Source organism: Zosterops lateralis, assembly GCF_965231275.1.
Source record: "Zosterops lateralis genome assembly, chromosome: 18".
In the NCBI taxonomy this organism is placed as follows: domain Eukaryota; kingdom Metazoa; phylum Chordata; class Aves; order Passeriformes; family Zosteropidae; genus Zosterops; species Zosterops lateralis.
This window is the reverse complement of record NC_139778.1, coordinates 7,318,071-7,340,515: the sequence shown is the minus strand read 5'-3', so window position 1 is coordinate 7,340,515 and position 22,445 is coordinate 7,318,071. Positions and strand designations below refer to the sequence as shown.

The 22,445-nt window shown below is 39.7% G+C and overlaps 2 protein-coding genes across 5 annotated transcripts in view; one reads left to right on the top strand and one right to left on the bottom strand.

Annotated features, from left to right (window-relative positions):
* STXBP4 (syntaxin binding protein 4) overlaps positions 1–17,766 on the bottom strand; it is a gene marked incomplete at its 5' end in the record, with an annotated part of 67,639 nt that extends 49,873 nt beyond the window's left edge. Inside the window, 9 exons of one of the 4 annotated variants that reach the window (XM_083874341.1) lie at positions 889–1,021; positions 1,585–1,717; positions 2,305–2,390; positions 4,957–5,031; positions 5,823–5,892; positions 6,869–6,964; positions 7,142–7,215; positions 15,823–15,870; positions 17,704–17,766. In XM_083874341.1, the coding sequence (XP_083730467.1) occupies positions 889–1,021; positions 1,585–1,717; positions 2,305–2,390; positions 4,957–5,031; positions 5,823–5,892; positions 6,869–6,964; positions 7,142–7,215; positions 15,823–15,857 (702 nt within the window). Of the gene's footprint in view, positions 1–888; positions 1,022–1,584; positions 1,718–2,304; positions 2,391–4,956; positions 5,032–5,822; positions 5,893–6,868; positions 6,965–7,141; positions 7,216–10,596; positions 10,665–15,822; positions 15,871–17,696 lie in introns of those variants that run through there. The other 3 variants (XM_083874340.1, XM_083874342.1, XM_083874339.1) reach the window with 3 other exon arrangements.
* A 186-nt stretch (positions 17,767–17,952) lies between these two features.
* COX11 (cytochrome c oxidase copper chaperone COX11) lies at positions 17,953–20,498 on the top strand. The gene is made up of 4 exons (XM_083874732.1): positions 17,953–18,204; positions 18,271–18,426; positions 19,529–19,654; positions 20,155–20,498. The coding sequence occupies exons 1-4, from the start codon at positions 17,968–17,970 to the stop codon at positions 20,335–20,337; spliced, it is 702 nt and encodes a 233-aa protein (XP_083730858.1). The 5' UTR covers positions 17,953–17,967; the 3' UTR covers positions 20,338–20,498.
* The last annotated feature ends 1,947 nt before the right edge of the window (positions 20,499–22,445 follow it).

Genomic DNA, 22,445 nt, shown 5'->3' with positions numbered 1-22,445 from the left:
AGGCTTTAAATTACACAGTGAGAAAAATGTTTTAGAAGCCACAATAAAATAGGAGAAAATAAATGAGGAATGATTACCATTTATCTACTTAAAGAGGTCTTTGAGAAACATTGCATTTTTATCTTCCAGCTTGCATTTTAGAATTAAACGTAGCCTACAAAAATTCAAAAACAAATAGTTGTAAACTGCCTGGGGACAAAACTCACTGCTCATGAATTGAGCTCGTCCTCTCTTGCTGGGCTAGAGGCAAAGACTGGTATCTACACTCCCAAATAACCATAATTACTCAGGATGTCAGAGGAGACACTTGGATAAACAGTGTTCTGTACATGAACCAGACAATTACATTATGTATTTAATTTTTACTCTGACAAATCCCCCTGATTTACATACTGCATTTGTCACAAATTAAAACAGTAAGCAACATCAATTCATACATTTTATTAGTATTTTTCAGAATATTTTTTCTCTAATTTGCCTACCCAATGATTTCCAACTGCAAGGTTCCATCTAAATTAAGTCTCAGAGAAATATGGTCTTTTCAAAGTCCAAGATAATAAAAAAGAGGTGCAATCTGTAGCTCTGTCCCATTCTTCCTCATTTACCTTGCATCATGCAATCTCTTATGGAAGTTGTTTTTTGTGCCTTCTCCATAAACTGAGGAATAAGATCCTCATTTACTTCAAATGAACTTATGAATAAATTTTCATTACCATGTAACTCTGGTACAGAGCAGTGAGATAATTCTGTTAAAAGAGAAGGCAAGGAGGAACACAAACACATTTTGTATTTAAAATATGACTGCAAATGAAGCATACCAAAGCAAGCACTAAATTAAGGCAGAAATACAGGTGTCTGAAGTGGAAGGAAGTGAAAAAAGGCCTTTACCTTATGGCAATCACCACCAGGGATAATTTCTTGAATATATACCAAAGGCCCTTCATTTCTGTTAATTCCTCCCACAATATTCAAACCTAGGCTTGTTCCTTTGCAAACAGAGATAATCTGAAATGCACTGTCACTAGAGATACAGAAGAAAGAAAAGTAGAATTACTTCACAGAACCAGATGATAAAGACTGAAGCAATAACTTATCCTAATCTTACAGGTTTTGCAAATATGTATTACAGTAACAAATAGAAATAGGGGACATATAATCTCAGTGTCCAAATATTACACTGTTTACAACAAAATCAGCAACTTCAGGCACTTCTATTCATTACAAAAAGAAATGATACTCTATTTTACAAGGCTAAAAACTCCTCTCTATTATACAGAGGAGAGATATATACTATATCCCAAGGCTTATGGGAGTATCTGGGTACACATAAACCAAGAACATTAATTCATTGGGATACACTAAAAAATCAACCTGATTAATCTTCTTCTACCACATAAACAATAAACAAATAGAAAAATAACTTATTAAAATGGAAAGTCTGCAATGTTGATGGTATCATGAGCTACAGGACTAGAAGTTAAAAAATAAAACCAAACTTTAGCACTTAGTGCTCTACTCAAATTTTCTTTGACCAGCCAAATACAGCATTTCCTGCGGCGCCCACAAGAGAGTTTTGAAGATTACTTTTGAAGCTTTGGAGATGGTGGTGGGACAGAATTATTTCTGCTGCTGCTGCTGGTGATGTTATCCTTCGGATGCAACTGAGGACTCTGTGACCTTGAGGATGACCCAGAAGAAAGGCTGTCTAGAGATTTTGCTTCAAAAAAAGAAATGATAATAAAATAAAATAAATAATTAATAGAAGCCACATTTGGGAAAAAGCACAAAATTTCAGCTCATGTAAATAAGTCCAGTAGGACTATATTCATATTAGACAAACTAAGCAATCAGACAAGCAAAATAAAGCCTGCACAGTTAAGAACTGAGAGCCACTCAGGATTCCAGGAATAATTTTTTAAAGCATAACAAGTGATGATTTTTTTCAAATTTGGTGCAAAATACAAAACTGACTAATCCCCCATGCTATATAAAGGCATCTTAATTAGGCAGCAATTCCAGAAAGGTAAGAATTTATAGTGTTCTAGATCAAATATTTACTAGCATTTCAGTTTCAGCTACAAATTCCAAAAACTTTTCACATGAATCATTAATTAATATTTATTTTAAGAACTGGGGAAACTGACACACAAATTCCTCAAGGCACATGTGTTTTTTGTCTGACTTTTAGCCACTTTTTCCAATACACCTCCTCTCAAATAAGGAATTTTAAGTACAAGTGTCTACTCCACCCAAGGCTGCTTTTTGTCCCCCAAGATTGTTTCAGGCTGGGAAGTGATCTCTCACCAGCTAACTGATGTGTTGGAGAAGTTCTTGCAGAGCTGCTGTCACTGTGAGAGCCATACTTATCCATCAGGTCATGAAATTCTTTCCTGTGCCAATAAAGATATTTTCTTTGTCAGGATTTGGTGTTAGTTTGAATGGACACAGTGAAACCTGCACTGCTTGTACTGAAGAGCTGCTCCTCCTCAGAGAAGGAAGCTCAACCTCCACTGAAAGAGGAAAGCTCCAACAAATGGTCAGAAAAAGCAAACCATCATGTAATGCATGTGTTCTGGTTTGGGTTGAATTAGGGGAGAACCTCCAAAGGAATCCCCTAATAACAAAACCTCTACCACCCCTCCCCCAACCCTGGGTTCGGGAAGGAATCTCTCGAACAAAAGTGGAAAAAACCGGTTTATTAACAAATGAATAAACACCCCCCGACACAAGGGAAAAAAAAGAAAAGAAAAAGCTCAGGTTACTGTGAGGGGGAGGGCGAAGAGCTTCTTTCACGGGCCCCCGGAGATCCTCGGATTCCTCCGTTCAGATCGAGGTCTGGTGCCGGTCCTAAATCTTAAAGGGGGGGGGGGGGGGGGGAGGGGATAAGAGGGAAAGGGAAAAACAAACAAACAAACAAACAAAGGCACAGAGGCGGCAGAAGGAGACAGAAGGAAAAGGCAAAAAAAAAAGAGCAGAAATTGCAAAGCAGCAAAAGCGGATCCAGCCGCCTGGAAGCCAGAAGCCAAGCAGAGAGAGACCAGGGGGCAGACAGTGCCCGCCCAGCTAACAGGAAAGCAGAGACAGCTGTTAGACATAACAAGGGAGTCCACGATATGGGATAGAGAGCACTGTCAACCCAGGACAGCATGTTAAAGATGGGAAAACAACAGACTATGGATGAAATGGACTGTTGGTAAAAAAAGTTTTATTTTAACCTCTCTTCACCCTGAATTGCAAAACTTAAAAACTTGTAATACAATCAACTACAGATAAGACAGTGGTACTACCAAGCTCCAGAACAATTTATATTAGAGGGAATTGGATTAGACACCTATAGCATACTCATGTTTTTAAAGAATGCTTTTAGTTCAATTACTGAACTGAACAAGAACTCTGAAGGGATTGACAAAGGTGTGGTCCTTAAAAACAAGAGGATAGAAGAAATATTTATTAACTACTAAAAGCCAAAGGCAGAAGTTCCTTGCAGACACCAATCATATTGTAACAGACTGGCAAAGATGCACATCTTGTGTGACAGGCATTGAAGAGAATACAAAAACATTTGATTCATCTGATATTGAATCCAGCCTAATTTAAGAAAAAAGTTTATAATCTGAGCTCTGATTACCTCAGTGATAACTGATTTAAAAGATATAAATAACCTAGAGTGATGTAAGCCAGAAACATCAGCAAATTAATAGTACAGAATTAGTCAGAGAGAAAAGAAATTAACTGATTGCAAGAAGAGTAATTCCCAGGTAATTCCAATTCCACTTCTGAAGGTTATTCAGAAATGCTGGGTACATTATTTTTTAAAAAAGAAGGACATCTATTGTACTAATGCTGGCCCCAGGGTACACACAAAACCAGAGCTGAATGTAAATTAAATAATATTTAAGCATAGAATGCAAAGCCACAAGAAATGAATTCACACTGGGTTGGAGTGGCAAATCCTGCCCAGGCCACTGCACTTCTCCCCCGGAGTGGTTAAAGAACTGAGGGATTTTAATTATTCAAGAGTTTACAGGAACTAGGCCAGTATGCTGTAGATAAAAGCAGATTAAGAGTGGACCTCACATATATCTTGGCAGTCTGAAAAAAGGAGAGATCAGAGGCTACAGAGTGATTTATATGTCTGTCAAATACAAAAAAATTAAAGGAACAGAAAGAGGAAGCTTAACTCGGACAAAAGGCTAAAGGAATTTAGAGAAAAAATCCTTTATGGGGAGATTACTCTGAAAGTGGAACATCCCTGGAAAGGCAAATAACAGCAGATATACCCTCGCAGTGATTATCAAAAATAGTTACATAACAGCTGTTTTCTCCTGAGATTTAAGTCAAAAGGGGATATAGACCTGGATTGCCACATTGCTGATGATTTTCTGCCAATATTGGTTTATATGCTTAACTTTCAACAGTCAGGTTAAAGTAATATTTAACATAAATGTCCTTAAAATGAATATATCTTGGACTACCTGCTGCAGTGAACAGTTTAACCTACTTATCCAAACTATTCAAATTCATTAGAGATTGAAAAGCAAACTTCTGAGGGAAAAAAAATAACAGATTCTCCCTTTTGTCAGAATGCAAAACCAGTTTAAATCACGTAGTTTTGTAGTAACTCTAAGAGAGTCCTCATTTTTCATTATTTTAAAATGTGAGAAGTATTTCAAGAACTATCACAGCAGATAATTTTTCATGGTATTAACTGTAAATTTAACTTTAAAATCCTCCTCTTTAAACTGAAGCTGGTCTGAGCTTGCTACTTGAAGTGATTGATGCAAGTGATCTCAGAATGAACTGGTATCAAATATTACACAGAAAAATGTGACATGTGGTGCAATTCTGCAATTAAAACTAATCTGAAATAAAAAATACATGCAAGCCCACCCACCCACCCTGAGATACAGCACTGGATTTTTATAAGTTTTGAGGTTAAAACCATTTTTCTCTTACTTTGCTTCTTCATCTCTAGCAACGAGCAGAGACATGTGGTTAGAGGCTGAGGCTGTTCTCAAGATGTCAACAGCCCTAGATGGGGCAGAAAAAAGCCAAAATAATATATCAGGGTGGTGACAAGAAGTGAGCAGTGCTAGAAGAGCAGGCAAATGGACAAACTGCTAAGATAGTTAATAATTTTCAGGGCTAGGTATAGAGAACAGGGCTTGGCAGCAGCAAAACTGAAAGTGAGCACCAGGGAACAGAGGAAAAGACAGACTGTGGTGCGTCTGCTGACAGCAGTAAACCAGGACTGACCTCCCTTTCCCTTCCCTTCTGCCCCATCCTGCTGCCTTCCTGAGCCTCCTTCAGGATTAACAGCCCACCCCAACAAAAGCTACTCCTCACATGTGCCTGACTCAGATCTCCCTCAGCAATACAAATGGCAATTTTCCTTTCGATTTTCTATCTCCATCTCCAGCACTGAAAGCTGCACTGATCTCTACAGATCCAGCTACAGAAACCATCTACAGCTTTTTCTTTCCCCTTCATTGTGCCATTACATGATTGCTGCCATCATTTACGTTCTCCAGTACTGAACCAGCAGATAGTTAATATTTTAACAGCTTCTACTGCTGTTTTCACACACATCCTGTAATCTGTGTCATTAAGAAACCAGGTGATGCTGGTGTTACAGAAGCAAATAAAGTCCTTCTCTTTTCCACAACACTTTTGCTGAACTAGATTTATAAAATTACTTGTGAGTTGAACTCCAAGGATCTTGGGGGAGTTGTGTCCTTTCAATCAGTCACTGATAATGTCCAAACTAATCATGTATAACATTCCAAGCTCTAATAAACATTCAGGAATCAGTACAAACATACCTTTCGTTTGTTACTCCAACCAAGTTTTCTCCATTGACATCTAGAATTAGGTCTCCAGTGAGCAAACGGCCTTGAAGTGAAACCAACAGTGATTGATGAATCAACAAGAAAATGGTGAACATACTGTATTAAACCAGGACTTTTTCTTTCAATTTTATGTGACTTAATGCATTAAACAACTTGGCACCTGATCCTAAGATAATTGAGATAAGACTAGAAACTACAAATCAGTCTTTTTAACAACAGAATAGTCACTGGAAATTACAGTCATTTAGCTATTTGTATTATTTACACACAACATAAATATTTTTGAGGCTAGATTTTATATTTCACAGCTGTGGAGCTAATTTTTATTTGAATCTTGCTCTTAACATTATTTTAAGTTACCATGTGTAGATATATTAATATTTTAGACATTAGTAAAGTTGCTAGAAGATTTTTTTAGAACCAATTCTGGTTTTTAACCTCCTGAAAATCTCAAGTTTAGGAACTTGAAGTTGATTCAGATTACTTTAAATGGTCATTTTGCACAAGTCAAGATGGAATCTCAAAAAAACCCATGCAGAGACCTAGGACAGAAGTCTCTGTAGCTTAATTATTGCAAATTCCACTGAGTGTAAGCTCTTCTTTCAACACTGATCTTAACCACTAGCATACCACCATTAAAAAATAGTAAAAAAATTATCAGAACTAATTAAAAGTACTAGTTCTGTACAGGAAACCCCACTCTTATACCTTATAAATTAAAAGTCATTCAGCATCTCAACACTTACTCAACGGTGCTGAAAGACTGCCAATTGCCTTCACCAGCCATATCTAGATTTGAACACGTTTTCAAGAACACATTTTCAAGACCTGAGTGTATTAAAATCTTTTTCCATAAAGGGTCCAAGTTTCATTTCTCTATCTTAAAGCAAACCAAAACTTCATGGATCCTGAGTAAACCATACTATTTAAAATATCCTTACCCACAAAGTAAAATAAAGACTTCTTTTGACAGCTTTTTATATGCAGTGTTTGTAGCCAAAAAAGTTAACATTACTTACTATCTACAGCAGCAACCCCTCCAGGCAGAATTCTCTTTATGAAAATCCCATAATCTTCTGCTGTTTGTGCCCGATAACCTCCAATAATTTTAACTCCTGAACAACAAGCAAAAAGACAAAAGTGAAAAATTGGTTATTCCACCTGCTGCACTAAATGTATCTGCAGCCAAATCCACGAAAGCCAAATCAACTTTCCTGATACCAAGTGTGAGCTGGCAAAGCTCACCAGGTGTTTGATTCACTCAGAATAAGAGAATGTGCAGCCTTAGTTACCTAATCCATTCTGGCAATCGGAGAAAGAGATGCGGTGAACAGGTCGATTGATTCCATGAGGGCCCATAATGGTCCTAAGGAACAAAACAAAAGTTATTAAATTGCAGAAATGTAGGTAGAGCTATGTTAAGAGAAAAGAAATCACAGTGACTATGTTTTCAACTCAAATACAAACCCAAGCCAGTTTTCTCCATTGACAGCTTCATACTGTTTGGTATCTCTGAGCTACCATCTCCCCAGCCAAAAATCAATTGACTCATCACAAATATCAGATGAAAAGGTACAATAAATATACAGAGTTTACTTCCTTTTCCCCCAAAACACTTCAGGCTGAATTGTGAATCCCATTTTTGTAATAAAAGGATTGTGATTAAATATAAACAAAATTCCAAAAGCTGGTCCACCTTAACATTTAGGCAAGCAAAAAATACTGTAAAAATCAGTCTTCATCAGGTAATGAATATTTGAACAAGGTACAGCTAAGTCAGTGCATAAAATTATTTCCTAAGATAACTGAAATATAATTTTGTGGCCATTTATGAATATAATCTTTTCCCAAATCTCCTAATTTCTTCACTCAACATTGATTTCTTTCTCTGTTGTAAAAAAGGTTTCTTTCCAAACTCTTTTCCCTGATCCTCTGTGTACCTTCCCACCCCAAGGGAAAACACCAGGATGGCACTTGGAATTGTCTACAGGAAGAGAAGTATTTTGTAAGAAGTTGATCATGCAACAGAATTAAAAAAAGAATACAAAGTAAAATTAGAGTTTTGAAACCTAAATTTATTGTTTCATCAGACTCATGAGCAGCACACTGCTCTGAGAACACAGTGTTAAGAACAAGTAAATCCAGATTACATTTTACCAAGTTTTATTTTAATTTAGATAAATTATGGGTAAAAAAATGTAAGTTGTATTACAGCTCCTTTGTTCTCTCACTGCACCATCTTTGGATAAGACTTGGCAGATCTCTTCTAGAAAAGAGCAGAAGCACCACTGAGGTTTTTCTGTTTTGACTGACATATTGTTCTACATTAGATAAAGAGTTGTATTTTCTAGATGGTGCTAGTGAAATGGAACAAGAATTCATTAGCAGGGTTGGGAAAGAAGATCAAATTGGAGGACACAGTGACCCAAATCCTTCCACACAATCTAATCCAGCACAAGCCTGAACTCCATGCCTGAAACTGGGTATATCTGCAAAAGCCAGAGTTCATCATCAAAAGGTGCTGTGCCAGAAGGAAGAGAGAAATCCAGAAGGTCCAAATGTTCTTAAAATTCTAGCACTAGCCAAGAAATTCAGCTTCTAAAGAACATCTGCACTTTTTTTGGTTTTGCAGAAGAAAACTGGATGAGATTTTTTTACCAAGGTATAAGCATGAGCTCTGAAAAGCAACAATTTCCCAAACCCTCATTTTTCCAAGTATTTGCAAAATTATTTGCTTTAGAAAGGCTGGCCACAAGAAGAGACCTATAAATTCTAATAACTGCTAGAAACAAAAAGTAAACCTATGCTTCAAGTACTATATAATTTTCACTGTAGTATTTCTTGAAGTATTTGTTTCACAGGCTGAAAAGAAATAATGAGACCCAGTGTATTGGGTGTGTGTTTGACAGGACTGCTCATGACCTTGCCATGATTTGTCACAGCATAAGCTATCCTTTGTAAGGCTAAAAGTGAACCAAACTGCTTTGACTTAATCACAGCCTGAAAGGAAGAACAAATCTCCAAGTCTGATATTTATTTCTTTAAGAACACCCTTTGGACAACCTCCTACTCCATGACAAGAACAGAGCATTTTGCATTACTACCCAATACTGACACTGCAATTATCCCACAAATTTGTTTTGAGGCTGAAGGACAGCATACTAGTCATGCATTGTCCTGACTTGTCTCCATCTCTGAAATCTTAAACAAGGTGCACTGGCAATTATGCTCTTTTTTTTCTCTCTTGCCTTTTGCTACTACTGCTATTGGTTTTACTCAGCCATTCCCTCTCAGCAGCTTTCTTGTTAAAATCAAAAAGCAAGAACAAGTTACTTCAAGCTTGCACAAACCGACATGGAGATTTTGCTTTTGTGAAGTCTGAAAAGATCAAATCTCAGACTTTGAGTCTGAAGTTTAGAGTTCACCAGAAATTGTAGAACCTGTTTATATACCACCATATAAAACAATCGTGAAATATGATCAAATCTAAGAACAAGACAATTAATAGGAAAGGATCTACACTTTCAGAAGTAATGAGCAATGCTTTCAAAAGAGAGATCCTAATGAAATTAAAATGGATTCTGACAAAGAGGATACAGAGGACACACAATTAATAATGCACAGTGGAGAGGAATAAGATATCTCTGTATCACTGGAATTGTGATGTTGCCACCTACAATCAGAAAGAACTGCCACTTTAGACAGACAGCTTTTACAAGGTATTCAGGTCTGTTTATGCTCTAAAGACTAAATCCCTCCAGTACATGCAGTTTAAAATTACTTTATCACATAAAAGTAAAGACAAAGATTTTCAAATGCCCCAAATTTGTTAAGCATATCACATCTAGTTGACTTTCAGTGTTAGGGGTTTTTTTTCTCCATATAACTTAGATCTTCAAGTCAAACTGTCATAGTTCTAATAAAATAAACAGAGCTTTAACAATTTTACTGTAAAATAATTTGGATTCAGTAATTTATCCAACATTTATTGCATGTCATCACTTTCAATATTCATGAAATGTTAGAATATTTCTCCCAGAGCATTAGAAACATGCTCAACAGTATAAATAAGGAAATAGACTCCTAAACCAGTTGGCAGTAGTAATAAAAAATAATTCAATGTTCTTTGCAGAAAAAGACGCAAATTAAATCATCAGATGTTGCTACTCATTTTTGAGGTCAGCCAAAAGTACTTTTAAGCAAGGTTTTAGCACATAGAGAAGATGTGAAGCACGAGATGAAATAAACAAACATAACTCACCAAAATGTACACTATAACCTTTGTACACTAAAAAATACTAAACTCAACACTCCAGCTGAAGTCCTGGAATGCTAACAGATGTAACTACGCAATATTTTGTGTAGATGCTCTAGTAAGGGCAATTAAAATGAACCTGCTTCTATTGCTTTTTAGCAGCAGACACAAGGAAGTTCAACGACTTTGGGTTTTATTTCTTTTAGCACTGAACCGAACATACAGCTCCAGATATTCTTCTGATCTCTATTCCTGAGGAATTATTAAGTTATTTATGTGCACAAACAAAATATTTACCTATGTTTATCAATGAGAGAATAATACACTTTGCTCACAAAACACATATTACTTGACACACAAAAATCTAAATTATCAACTGTAGCTGTTGATGAAAAGAAGTTGAAAACACCCACCGCTTTCAAATTATCTTTCCTGTACTTTGCCCAATTACAGACTAGAGCAATGCCCTCAGAACTGAATGGTTCAGCATACCAGTATAAGAGAGAGAGACCATCAAAACGCTCTGGTTCATCTTCAGCCCCTGGAGAAAGCAAGGACATCCTTCAGCACAGCAGGAAAAACAAGGACAACGCAACCAAAACACACTGGAGATTTCCAGTTCAGCCGGATAAAGGTTATGAGCAGGATGATTTCTGCTACCAACTAAAAAAACCCAAACACAGAGAGCTCCAGCTGAGCGTCTCTGCCTACTTAATCTTCTCTGAAAGCCTCTGCGTCACATGCACTAATTCACCTAGAGAGGTAATGCTTACTTTTTCTCTCTTTGAAATGGCCATTTAAAGCAACTTTAAAGACTGATAAAAGCAGAGGAGAAAATTTACTACACTGTGATTAAGCAACCTAGATCCAGCAGCCAAAGGCAAATGCGATGATTAAAAGAAACGTATTCCCTCCTGTTCTTCTAATAATTTATTTACGTGCTCCCTACAAACAAGGTCAAAAGCAGTAACTCATGACCTTTCTGAAGCAATCTTCCTAGCAGACTGGATTATGCACAGCCACACAAAAGGGAAAGCCAACAAAGCAGACTGAAAGTATTAATGAAACAAATGCCATTATGCTATCACTTTTCATTCTCAGTCATGGCACTGGCTTGTGCCATGATCTAACTTGGTTTTTAGACTTCCGAGATAACAGCAGTCAAAAGTCAACACAGAACTTGGGTTATGTATTTTCCCTAAAAATGGAAGCTGACGTGCTTTTCTGTGAGAGGAAATAAAATTGCCAAGTTTATGTCATTACACTGAGAATAATCTAGTTGAAGAAGTCAAACATATCACCCACATTCCCAGAGGTCAGAGCTTGTGATAGGAGAGTTGGTCTTGCAGAGAGATGTATATTTTCAGAAGTTCTGAGTGTTTACACTCTTTTGGTTAATGAATGTTTGCTTCCAGACTTGCCTCAGAAAAAGTACCTCTACTACTCCCCCTCTTGCAAAAGATCATAGCAAGACTGCAGCTTGAAATGAAAGCCAACTACCCTGTGCTCACTGAGGGCTTTAAGTAGAAAGGTGAACCCTCTCTAGCCAGGAGCAACGCTGTGATCAGACAGCATCTGTCAGGTCTGGAGGTGCAGCAGGAGGGCTCAGCTATGCCAGGAATGTAAACGCTTATCTCAGGCACCGTTTGTTGTGGTGGTTTTTTTTTTTTTTTGTTTTTTTTTTTTTGTTTTTTTTTTTTTTTTTTGTTTTTGTTTTTTGGTTTTTTTTTTTTTTTTTTTTTAAGCTGCTGTGACTGTGGTTTCATTAGCAGATAATCCTTCTGGGGAAAGGATCTCTTTGCTGAGAGACAACATGCTGAACAAATAGAGAGTGGTCAGTCCTGAGAGCCTGCAATGCACACACAGAGGGGGCAGAGTGACCCACCACAGCTAAGGAGCAGATCAGAGATGGAAGTGGGAAGATAAAGCAGCCTTCCCAGTCCCCAAATTGTGGAAAGTCCCAGAGGCACAGTGATCACATCCATTCAGAGACAAAATTTTGCCCCCTCTGTAGCCTTTTCTCAGTCAGCTCACTCTGCTGGTGTTACTGGCAGCATTACAGAAAAGCCATTGATATTTTAAGCCTCACATCAATTAGATTTGCTCTAGGCAAGGTTAGAGAAGATAACATACCAATAGATTTTCTCCAACAAAATGACCTCTGTTCTTAACACCAGTGGAGTTCAATTTGTGGTATCAATATCAGCAGCATTTGTCAAAATACATCACTCAGACCAACAGTGTCACATTTTCTGCTACAGAAACCCCAAAATTAACATGTGGCTCAAGACTCTGCAATTTCCTTGTTAAAAAGTAAAAATTTTATTTTTATTAAACCAGATATGACAAACTTCTGAACAATTCAAGCAGATATAAGTTAATATTAGGCTTATTGCTCTCATTTTATTAGTTATTACCAGTAGTACATCACTTGTTCAGAAAATTGCTCCTCCACCCCTTCTTCAAAGTAAACTGTGCTTTGTTCAGCTTCCTGAACTCACTGCCAAGGCTTCTATCCCTCTTTACCTACAAATTCTGTTGCTGTGCTGCTTTTAATGAATTACAGCATCATTGCTTCTCTTTCAAGTCCTCTGCCTTTCAAGAACATGCTCACAGGAACACAAATTACTTTTTACTTCCAGAAAGATCTAGGAAAATTGTAACACAAAACTCCATGAAATTTAGTATAAATAAGTAAGACTAACTTTTCAAGAATTATCTTTTGTTGTTACGTAGGATTCCATTCCAAACAACTGGAAAACTATTCCATTCTGGCAACATTTGTAATTACAATTTGCCTTTCCCAAAGGAAGTTTTGCAATGCTTTAGCAATTGAGATGGAATACAGGATAATTTAGCAGGTGACAAAAAGATCTGCAGAATCTTTGGAAGTTCGATTCACAAGACCTTTATTGTTGTAAACAAACTAAAGGCCTTTTACAAAAGTCCAATACAAATCCATTATGCAACTGTGGCCTTTCAGCTTCACTAACCATAAGTTCAGATTTTAAGCACAACAGAGGAAATGTCATATCATACAGCATGGATGAACACTCCATGTGATCCATCCAAACCCACTCATTATTCGAATACATTCTGCTGATTAGGTCATAAAGATGAAAAGAAAACATGTATCATTACATGGCAACTGTTAAGCCAGAAAAAAGCTTGGACAACATTGTAATTTTAGAGAAGCTAGAATGATTTGAGGCTAAGACCTGCACAGAGAAGAAACGTATGATTTAAAGATTAGGTAAACCTCAGTTAACATATAACAAGGTCTATTCTTGGAAGTATTGACACCATCTCCCATAAAAAAATAAAAGCACAGAAAATGACAGCCTGCCATCAGCATCAGCTGAAGTGCAGTTTTAGGTGCCTTTCCTGTTCATCTCTAATGTGAAAAAACATCTTTGGAATACAGTGAGCTTGGAGCCACTCATGTAAACTCCTCATCTTTCACCTGACTCTAGCATGCCACAGCTGTCTGATAGATGTATCTTTGTGATCACACCCCCTGAATTTCCATCAGACAAGCACAATTTTGGCTTCTTCAGGTCCCAGTAAAAAGCAAGTTAGCTTTTTTAATGTTTTGTGGGTTTTGCTTTTCAAAACAATCAAGTTATTTATGAGGTGGCATAATTCTAAATCTATGTTAAATTGTTTTATTATTCTTCTGAATACTCTTTGCTGGATTCTATTGCACAAGTAGAGCAAACACAGTAAGTCCAGCAAGAGCTGCCCGTGCCTGGTTTTAATTCTGGTTTTGATGACAGCTTTGGTGTTGGAGTCCAGGGCATCCCTCTGGGCGCCCTGGGAAGTCACAGACCTTGGTAGAGAGGCCTGGGACCCGAAAAAGAGGGTCTGGGGTCTGTGCAGGGGGGTTTGCCTGGCACAGAGCCCAGGAAGACACAATCTTTGATTTTGGTCCATGAGAAAAACATCTAACAGAGAGAAGAACTGCAAGTCACAAAGGTGTTACTGAGAGTAGTGTAGTTATCACTGTGCAGAAGATTTTGTAGTTTTGGGTTTTTAGAATGTAGATGCAAAGGGACAAGATGGTGATTTTAGGGTGGTGCCCTGGGTTCTTCTTCTTCTCCCTTGGCATCCATCTTCTGCAGTGACGTGGGCACAAAGTAGTTTCAGTGGATTGGATCAAAGTAGACATGACCCTGTTAGTATAGGTGATAGACATTGGCATATGTCCTGGGTTGCAGTGTAGGATGTACACAAAGTATTTATTCTATCACCATCTTCATGAACTGTTGAAACCAGGTGGGCTAGTGTTTTCACAAGCCCCCTGCCTCTTCTGCTAATGGCCTTTGGAGTGTCTTCTGCTAATGGCCCATGAGTCACAGGTAACTCCCTCCAGGGGTTATCTCTGTTAATGGGCCATCAAGGACCCATTTCACACTTCTCATGCTATTGTGAGATGCTCTGCCCAGGGGGAGGAGCCAAGCATTCTCACCTGGATATAAGCTGGTATGTGGGACAGTGCAAGGGCACTTATCCACTGGATTCTCAGAGGAGCAGAGCTACCAGACCTTTCTACAGGATCACTGCTTCAGGAAGAGCACCTCACCTGGACTGCTTCCACCATCCTGCTCAGGTTGTATTCTGACTCTGTCAGTGATCCTTTGTGTTATTGTATTTATTTTATTTTACTTTTACCTTTTTACCTTTCTTCTTATTAAATTATATCTCTGACTTGGAGCCTCTCATTCATTTTGCTTTCAAACCACAACAGCATAGAATTGTAAACAATGGGTACGTCGTTATCTGTACAAGAGGTAGCGACCTCCCATCACAAGGGGAGTCACCTCGTGTCCGAGCTGCTGTGAACATCTTGGCTGGACAGAGAGAATTGTAAGATAAGAACTAATAAACAACACGAGAAACCAAGAAAACCAAAACCTTGAGACTCCCTTCATTCTCGTGCCGAGCACCGAGCTCAGCACAGAACACAGAGACACAAAGTCAGACAGCAGACCCTAAATCCTTCAGAGGTCAAGAGGAAAAATCACTCCGTTTGTGCCCACACGAACCACCAGCCAGCTTTGGAATCTCGGGTGAGAAACAACCAGATTAAACCCTGAGACTTTGGTGTGGCTATTTGGCAGTTTGGAAAGGGTCTGGAGTTACACTTTTCAACCAGCTCTGAATCCTTGTTTGACATTTAGAATCTGATCCAACTCTTAAGTGGATAAGATTAAGTCCCATAGAATTAATATAATTATTTTATATCCCATGACATTGGTAAAAATATGATGGTTCCTGAGTACTACACATAAAATATTAAAGGTATAAAACCACAGTATTCTGAAAAAGCAATGGACTGTAACACAAAGCCTCCAGTCTTATGCTATTGTAGGTACCCCAGATGTACAAAAAAGTGATCTACCATATATACAAGTATGTTTTCACAGTTCAGAAGCATTAAATTTAAAAATCTCTATGGAGGGTTTTATTTCTACAAAACTAGTCCTAACCAAGTGCTGATTAACTTAATGAAAAGCTTAAGGGACAATTCCTCCCTTTATGTTTAAATTCACTGGTGTTGGTGTCAGGTTTTCTACAATGTTACTGCAGACTGCTTCAATATCAAAGTTATTTTCCTTTAAGACTCATCAAGACAAGATCCTACCAATGCAACTGCAAGAATTTTCATATTATAATCCAGTAATTGTATTTCTGCATCTAGGGAAAGCAAGTACTTACTCCACTGTATTTGTGAGGTGATCTGTACTGGACATCTTCTTGGAAGCACTATTAAAATAAAAGTTCAAAATGAAGAGTTCTGACACATGAAGAACAGGCTCCTACCCAGGATCAAAACTGCTGAAAAAAAAAAAAAAAAAAAAAAAAAGGAGAAACTGCTTTCTGAAATTTACATGGCCATGTTTATTTTCAGACATTGGAAACAATTGTATCTATTACTGAGTAGTTGAAATCAAACTGGAAGAAGACAACTGCCAGGACAAAATGGATACAATTCAGTGCTGAAAACAGTTAACAACTTGGACACTGCTGTAGTAGCACCGAAACACTTCACATCCTAACTCCCTCTTAATTTACAAGGTAGAAATTAGGGTAAACCTGAACTCCTTGTGATTAAAAACTTCTAAAAAAGGAAAAAAACAGACAACAATTCCAGGATGACGTAGCATAACATCAAAGACAATCTATTTTTTTTCCATTGAAAATTACTTGGAAAGGGAATGGTGTTTTCTGTGTCTTGTTCTCTCATGTTTTTTTAACTTACCCTCTGGTATTTAATATCTCTGAACTTTTCATGTGAAGTACTTAGAACAGGCCAAAACACACAAAATGGTCTTACTCACCACTAATATAGCAAACCCTCCAGAATTTCACATTGTATTTTTATTACTACATACAACAGGTTGATAGGAAATACAACCCTGGATGTACTGAATTGCAATAATTTCAAAAACTGCTACAAAAGCATTAATGCAAAAAATATCTGTTTGTATCAGTAGTAGCAAATCTTCCTGACCTTGTTAAGTGCACGGCTGGACCTTCACATGCTACAACCCAGAATAGGAATTATTTCCAAGACAAGAGGGACAAAGAACTCTCCCAACAGACAGACAAAGACGGCACAGGTGCTCCTGGCCAAGATACAGCAGACTCCCCAGGTACAGTGTCAGTTTCCACAAAACCATACCAATTCCTGTGTGTCTGTATTTCTTGCGTGAAAAAGATATTAAATCCACTTCAGAATATCACAAATGCTCCTGCAGTAAACGTTTTCAGGTTTTGCTCACTAAAGGATCAAAAAATCAGCTATCTGAACACAGGGGAAATACCACAGTATGGCTACACTGAGCCTTTACCATCCTCTTATTCAACATGGAAAATGAAGCAGCACCAGCAGCTGCCAGTCCTTGTGTGATTCACCTTAAGGGAACCAGCACAGAAGAGAGGCACAGCCTTAAAAACAGTAAATTCAAGTATTACTAAAGCGAACTTTATTACAGTGCATGGCACCAGCTGTGTGAAAAACTATTGTTTGTGGACTTGCCTGACTTTGCCCATCCTCAGGTTACTGCTTATTTACTGTTTATTTACTAACAGCGCTCGTGTCAGTCACTACCTGTGCCTGAACAAAACCGTATCCTTAGAAATGAAAACAACGCGAAGCAAAGTACCAGGGGGAAGGAACAACAACAACAACAACCACCAAAAAACAAACAAACAAACAAACAACCCACAAAAAAAAAAAAAAAACAAAAAAAAAACCAAACAAACAAACGAACAAAAAAACCCGAACAAAAAAAACCCCCAAACCAAACAAAAAAACCCCAAACCAACAAAACAGAAGCGGCGCAAAGTGTCCACAAAAGGGGAGAAACTGCATGGCCCGGGAAGGACCACCCGGAGCAGCCCTGGGGCCGCCAGCGCGGAACCGAGAGATAACTCAGGATTATCTGCGGGGCCCAGGGCATCCCTCCGTGCGGTGTGCCTGCGGGACCGCCACCACCCCTCCCGGTGTCCCCGCTCCTGGCCGGCCTCTGGGTGCCCGCTCAGAGCTACAGAGCCCCGCCGGGGCCTGGGGGGGCTGCTACAGTTACCTCGTACCCAACCTGCGCCCGGGCCGTCCTGCCGGCAGCGAGGAGGGGGCGGCTCCGCCGGGACCCCGCGCTCAGCGCGCTGCAAGGGGCGCGGCGGGCAGGGAGTGACGCGATGGCGGCTTGGCCCGCCCTCCCCGCTACGTTCCCTGTTCACTCCCGCCCCATTCCCGGCCCATTTCCCACCTCCGTCCCGCCCCGTGCCCGGCCCATTTCCCACCTCCGTCCCGCCCCGTTCCCGGCCGCCCGTCCCGGTAGTCCCCGCGCTGTGGCCATGGCGCTGTGCGGGCGGGGCTGGGCGCGCTGTGCCCGCGGGCTGCCCCTCGGGGCCTTGTCCCGGCCCGGGCTCAGCGGGGCCCGCGGCGTTCGCGGCTCCAACCCCTTCACCCGGCAGCAAGAAGAGGAGTGGCGGCGGCGGAACCGCTCGACCGTGGGTTACATCGCGGCGGCGGCCGTGGGCATGGTGGGCCTGTCGTACGCGGCCGTTCCGCTCTACCGCCTCTACTGCCAGGTACGGGGGGCCCGCGGGCGGCGCCGGGGCCGCGGGCGCGGGGCCCTCACCGCCCTTCCCTGACAGGCCACGGGGCTCGGCGGGACGGCAGGAACCGGCGGCGACGGGGAGCGGATCGAGCGCATGGAGCCCGTGAGGGAGCGGCTCATCAGGGTCACGTTCAACGCCGACACGCACGCCAGTATCCAGTGGAACTTCAGGCCGCAGCAGAGCGAGATCTACGTGAGTCCCCGGCTTGCCCCCCGAGCAGGGCCGGGCACAGGGGTGGGAGAGGCCTTTGGGATCATCCAGCCCCAGTGTAAACACTGCCACTGTAACCTCCAAACCACAGCGCCAGGCTCACCCCGGGGATGGAGAATGGAGACTCCACCGCCTCGCTGGGCAGCCCTTTTTCCAAAGCCTGACCACACCAACAGCGGAAAATGTTTCTGATTTCTGATGGGAATCTCCCCTGTCTCATCCCAAGGCCATGTCCTCTGCTCGTCTCAGTGCAGGCACGGCACAAGGTGATCCCACCTCACTACACACTCCTGGCAGTAGCTCTAGAAAGCAGTCAAGGTCCCCTTGAGCCTCCTCTTCTTGACACTAAACCGCAGAGGTGTTTTCTAGAACTTTAATGAGCTTTTTGCTGGACGTGCTCCATTTTGGCAATGTCCTTTTTACAGGACATAGTGTGTAGTTGCCCCTCTGCACCCCATTAAGCTGTCAAAAGTTATTGAAACTTCTGTACTTACTGAAGTACACACTTCGTGATATGTACACTGCATGCACACAGTATATACACTGTAAAAGTATATATATATACACACTTAAAAATATATAGTATAACTTAAAATATATATAGTATAACAGTATATCTAAAACTGCATTGTTTCTCCTATTGCCCTATCCTTATAGGAACTTAAAAAATATTTTAAAAATCATAAATTAGCTATTCTGTTTCAAATTAGTTCTCAAAATAAGGAGTCATGCTTAATAGTTTCTGAATCCAGTACTGAAAGAATAACTTCAGAAATTAGGTGCACACAGTATCTAAAACTGCTTATTAAAAAGCTCTGTGTGCTATTGGACTGCTGAGGATAATAGGAGACTCAGGCAAAATAGGTGAGATTAAAAATACATAGAACAGAATTGAAGCTTTTAATTTTAAGTATGGGTGAATTGCATGTAGTCAAAAATATGTGTGAAATAACCATTTTGAAACAGCAAAAGAAAATTCTAGATAAAGTCTAAAGAACTTGGTTTGAGGGATGGAGGGCTGTAGTGGATTTAAAAAAGAAAAAAAAAAAAAAAAAAAAAATCACTGTCCAATTATGTTACACAGGTGGTACCAGGAGAGACTGCACTGGCATTTTATAAAGCAAAAAATCCTACCGACAAACCAATAATTGGAATCTCCACCTACAACGTCGTCCCCTTTGAAGCAGGACAGTATTTCAATAAAATACAAGTAAGTGTGAACAAAGCAAAGATTGCATTTTCCTTTACATGAATGAAAACAGTTACCCATAAATTGCACTTTAATCCTGGTCACCATTCTACGTATGCCAACATTTTAAGAAAATACCTTGGTTTTTTCAAATTATAAAGTGCATCAATTCATTCTTAGCCTTACTGCCCTCACACCAAGCTGCTCATGCCTTCAGAGTGGCTCCAAAATCTGTGCTATTTAGTACCACTCTGAGGGCAGGTGGAATGATGTGAGCTGGCCTGGCCCCTTGGCACCTTTACACACTTCATTAAAAGCTAATTTATTTTTTTTTCTGTATCACCATGGTAATAGAATTGCTGTCTTGTTGCTCATCTTATTGACCCTTCCCAGGATTTTAGGGGTGTACAGGGAAATAGAATTTATTTTAAACCATGAAGATTTCTCTCACGTTGGCAGAGATAAATTTTATTGTCACTATTGTTGTCTAATTGTGGATTTTTTTTTCCTCCCACCTGCAGTGTTTTTGTTTTGAAGAACAGAGGCTAAATCCTCAGGAAGAAGTGGACATGCCTGTCTTTTTTTACATTGACCCAGAGTTTGCAGAGGACCCTAAAATGGCTAAAGTTGATTTGATCACCCTCTCTTACACCTTCTTTGAAGCAAAGGAAGGACAGAAGTTGCCACTTCCTGGGTATCAGTAATGGGCCTTCTCTACAAAATATAACTTTTGCTACATCTGAGTGCCAGTTTTGATGCCATTCTTCCTTGGAAGAAAAAACTGTAGGAGTACTGTGCAGTATGAAATTAAATTATTAAACCTCCATAGGCACATGCTGTTATGGATGTATATATATATATATATATATATATATATAAAAACCAACTTAATGTATCCCTGTTTCTTAGGGATAGTATTTCTTCATCAGGCAGTGGAAGGGAACACACTGTTCCTGAAATAGAGAGGGTTTTCTCAGGCCATCTTTTTGTAAGATCAGATTTGTTATCTGAATACCACAAGGCAAATTTTTAAACCAATGTGGAAATTAAGATCTTCATTTAAATACAGAAGAAAAAAATCAGTTGATTAAGCATCTAAAATTCCATTGCTGGCTCCGGAAAATAACTTGCATGTTAAATTACTTTAGAAAAAGGTAAACCCAGGTAAGAAATTAAGGTAATCTCATAACTAAACAAAATTAGACTGTTATTTCTGTGTAACCCTCCCTGTCACAGGAGGAGATGATGATTCAGAAGGTGATGCACCCTCTCATGTTATTACTGCATCAGTAGTTCATTTGGTAAGAGTAGACTGCTCTAAAACTGTTATCATGAGAACAGTAATTTCAGCTTAAGCACATCAGGTCTGTGGGATGGTTTCCATTTGGAAACACCATCTTATTTCCTTGTTGTGTCCCACTCATTTGTAGGATCTGTGCTGCTAATGAGTGCTTTGCCTCTGCAGAGGGCTCTGCTCTGGGCACCTCCACAAGAGACAAGCTTGGCTTGTGTCTGACATGCTTTGAGGGGAGGGCAGTGTATAAACAACTGCTCTGAATTGCAGCTGGATGAGCAGCAGAGGTGTCTCCTCAAAATGCAAAATCAGCCCATTCAGAGGCTGAATTGGCCAGAGCCTGTTCAGCAGTGCAGCAGCTCTTCAGGGGGACTCTGTTTACCATCAGAACATGTAAGCCTGTGTTTATATAACTTCTGATCATTATCTGTGGGGTAGGTCTAGTAACACTTCATCACTGCCTTGCAAGCCAGGAGCGAGTTGCAGAGCAAGTTCAAGTAACCTGCTCATTTTCAGGCAGAAATTATTATCAGACCAGTGTCTCTTCTGCTGGGCCAGCAGACATCTAACAAAATAAGGTTGATGTTGGTCAGCTTGGACTCTGAAAAGGCAATGGGTACTTCAGAAATAACTTCCAGTTACTTGAGTCTCAATTTGCATACAGTAAGTCAAAAACGGCTTTTGTGAAAATAAATGTATGCTACCTTTAAAATGCATTATTGTACCAATTACTTGTGTTGGTTAAACAGACTCTGGATGACATATAGGTCTTAACTGTATATTAAAGATTGAAAACTTTTCATTCTTTTATCTCTAATGCATTTTATCCAGCAGAACGTGTGGAGCCCACACAAGTGAAATAGATCTGTATGAAGATAGCAGCAAGCTTTATAATTCCAGTTTGTTTCAGGAAAAAAAAAAGTTACATCAAGACAAATATTTGAATCCAGGCTAGAGAAAAAAACCCCAACTTCTTACCTCAGTTTTCTTTAGTCCATTGTCCTTCTGAAAGCTGAACCGATTATGGCACTTCTCTACCCCTTGCTTTATTCTTTAGAAGAAAAGGAATATCCCCCTGGCAAGCAGCAATTCCATAAAAATGTGGGTTTTCCCCTGGGTTTGAAAGACCAGTGTTGCACTGATGCTGAGCACATTCCCTCTGTAACACAGGCTCTGACCTTGGTAATGAGCCAGTTCCCTTCCATCACTGTGACCCCTGTGCTACTTTAAACATGGACAGATCCTGTCAGCAATCACCCATTATGGATTGCACTGGAACAGCCCAGTTTGATTTGTTACCCTTCACTGTGGGGGTTCTGCCAATACAACCCAACTGTAGGGGAAAAAATTAAAAATCAATCTACCTCAAATCCTATTTTCAGCTGTTTTCTCAGGCAGCTATCCAGACCACTGCAAATTTGCAAGAAAAATGATAGTAAAGCAACTCACCTTTTCACCTTGGCTTACAAAATTCCCAGAATTCTTCAAGGTTGTGTTTTGGATAGAAGCAAGTTGTTC